Below are 1,542 nucleotides of genomic sequence, written 5' to 3'. Positions count from 1 at the left end.
CCCCAGGTCTCTAAGTATACCTGTTGCCTGCTCCACCAGACTTTGAACCCCTGGGTGGGTTTGACAGTAGCATTTCCTTCCTGGCCCTTTTCCGCAGGACCCTGAAGTGCGTCCATTTTTGTATTCTACTGTACATTTGCTGCCTCAACCCTTTACAGGGAAANGAAGCCCATAGCCAGAAGCTGTGAATGGCCTAAGCTGTGTTGAAGGCAGGTGGGGGAGGTGGGAGAGAGGCTGCAGACCAGGGGTTTAAAAGAAAATCAGAGGGTCCCTGGGAGGGGGTGGACAGAACTTGCAATAATGCCCCAGCATTCCTTATGGGCCTCTTCCCCTTCTCAAAGATGGGTTATCTAGACCTAACGTTATTCATCTGAAGAAAAGGCAGTTGGCTTTGCTGGGGTGGCAGTGAACTGAGAGACACAGGGATTTGCAAGTTACAGCTCCCTTTAGTAGCACTCTGCATTCCCAAGGCACCCCAGGGTCTCACTGTGTAAGCCTTGTGTACTAGGTACCCAGGGATCTCATGGAGCTAACCATGTGTGTCAGCTACTCCAGGGACTCACCCCCTCATCCTCCTGACACTGACTNGGTCCCTATTGTTTGTCTCTATTTTACAGAACAGGAAACTGAGCTAAGAGTGGTGAAGTCACCCAGCCAAAGAAAGCCGTTAACCCAACATCCCTAAGAATGCACGACCAACCTCTGAGCACCATGAGGGTGGCTAGCCCAGGTGCCATCAGAGTGGGCACCCTCCTACTCTAGGCAAGCTGGCCTCTAGACAGTCATCCAGCTCTCTAGACCTATAGCATTGGACACCGATGGAATCATTAATTTTCACTTCTTAGCCCTCTCGACCTACAGTATCCCACCACAGCTATCTACGACATCACATGCCCTCTGTCGCCTGTCCCCAGTAATCACGGAGACGTGTAAGCGTGTGCAATGACAGGCAAACCCCAAGTCCTGGACCCCACCAGATGTGAACCCTAGTTGAAAGCAGTCCCAGGTCTGGACACTTTTACCTCACGTCACCTCCATTCATGATGGTCATCACCAGACAGAGGTCCGTCTTGGTCTCGAATGCATAGGCCAGAGACACAATGAACCTGCTGTGTACTTTAGTCAGAATCCTCTTCTCAACGATGGCGCCCTGGAAGCAGAGTTATGATCTTCAGTCCTCGGGATTACACTGTGGAGAGCCGCCTGCACGCTGGGCGCAGCGCAGGACAGGCTTGCAATCTGTCTGAAATCTGGTACGCATTCACTCAGGGACATAGCCTTGGCATTGACTGGGACATCTCTGTCACTGCCCTGTCCACCCTCCCCTCCCCTGCACCACCATAGCCCCACCATCCAGTCCTCGCTTGCATCCAGCCAGCTCCCAATGCAGCCTGACCTTCCAGGAGAGCCTGCTTTATGTGAGAACCNCAGGTCATGTCCCCTGGGGATACTAAAGTCTGAAAAGTGTTATACGGGGTTGCAGGTCCGTGTGGGTGGCCCAGAACTCCAATTACAGTTCCAGAAAGCTGCAGTTATTTGTGT

The 1,542-nt window shown here is 52.4% G+C and overlaps 1 protein-coding gene across 1 annotated transcript in view; it reads right to left on the bottom strand.

Moving 5' to 3' along the window:
* Grk1 (G protein-coupled receptor kinase 1) overlaps positions 1 to 1,542 on the bottom strand; it is an 11,117-nt gene that overhangs the window by 7,301 nt on the left and 2,274 nt on the right. Inside the window, exon 2 of the mRNA XM_021170169.1 lies at positions 1,028 to 1,150. Within this exon, the coding sequence (XP_021025828.1) occupies positions 1,028 to 1,150 (123 nt within the window). The remainder of the gene's footprint in view (positions 1 to 1,027; positions 1,151 to 1,542) is intronic.

Source organism: Mus caroli, chromosome 8 (assembly GCF_900094665.2).
Source record: "Mus caroli chromosome 8, CAROLI_EIJ_v1.1, whole genome shotgun sequence".
Classification (NCBI taxonomy): domain Eukaryota; kingdom Metazoa; phylum Chordata; class Mammalia; order Rodentia; family Muridae; genus Mus; species Mus caroli.
This window is presented reverse-complemented; position numbering and strand designations above follow the sequence as displayed.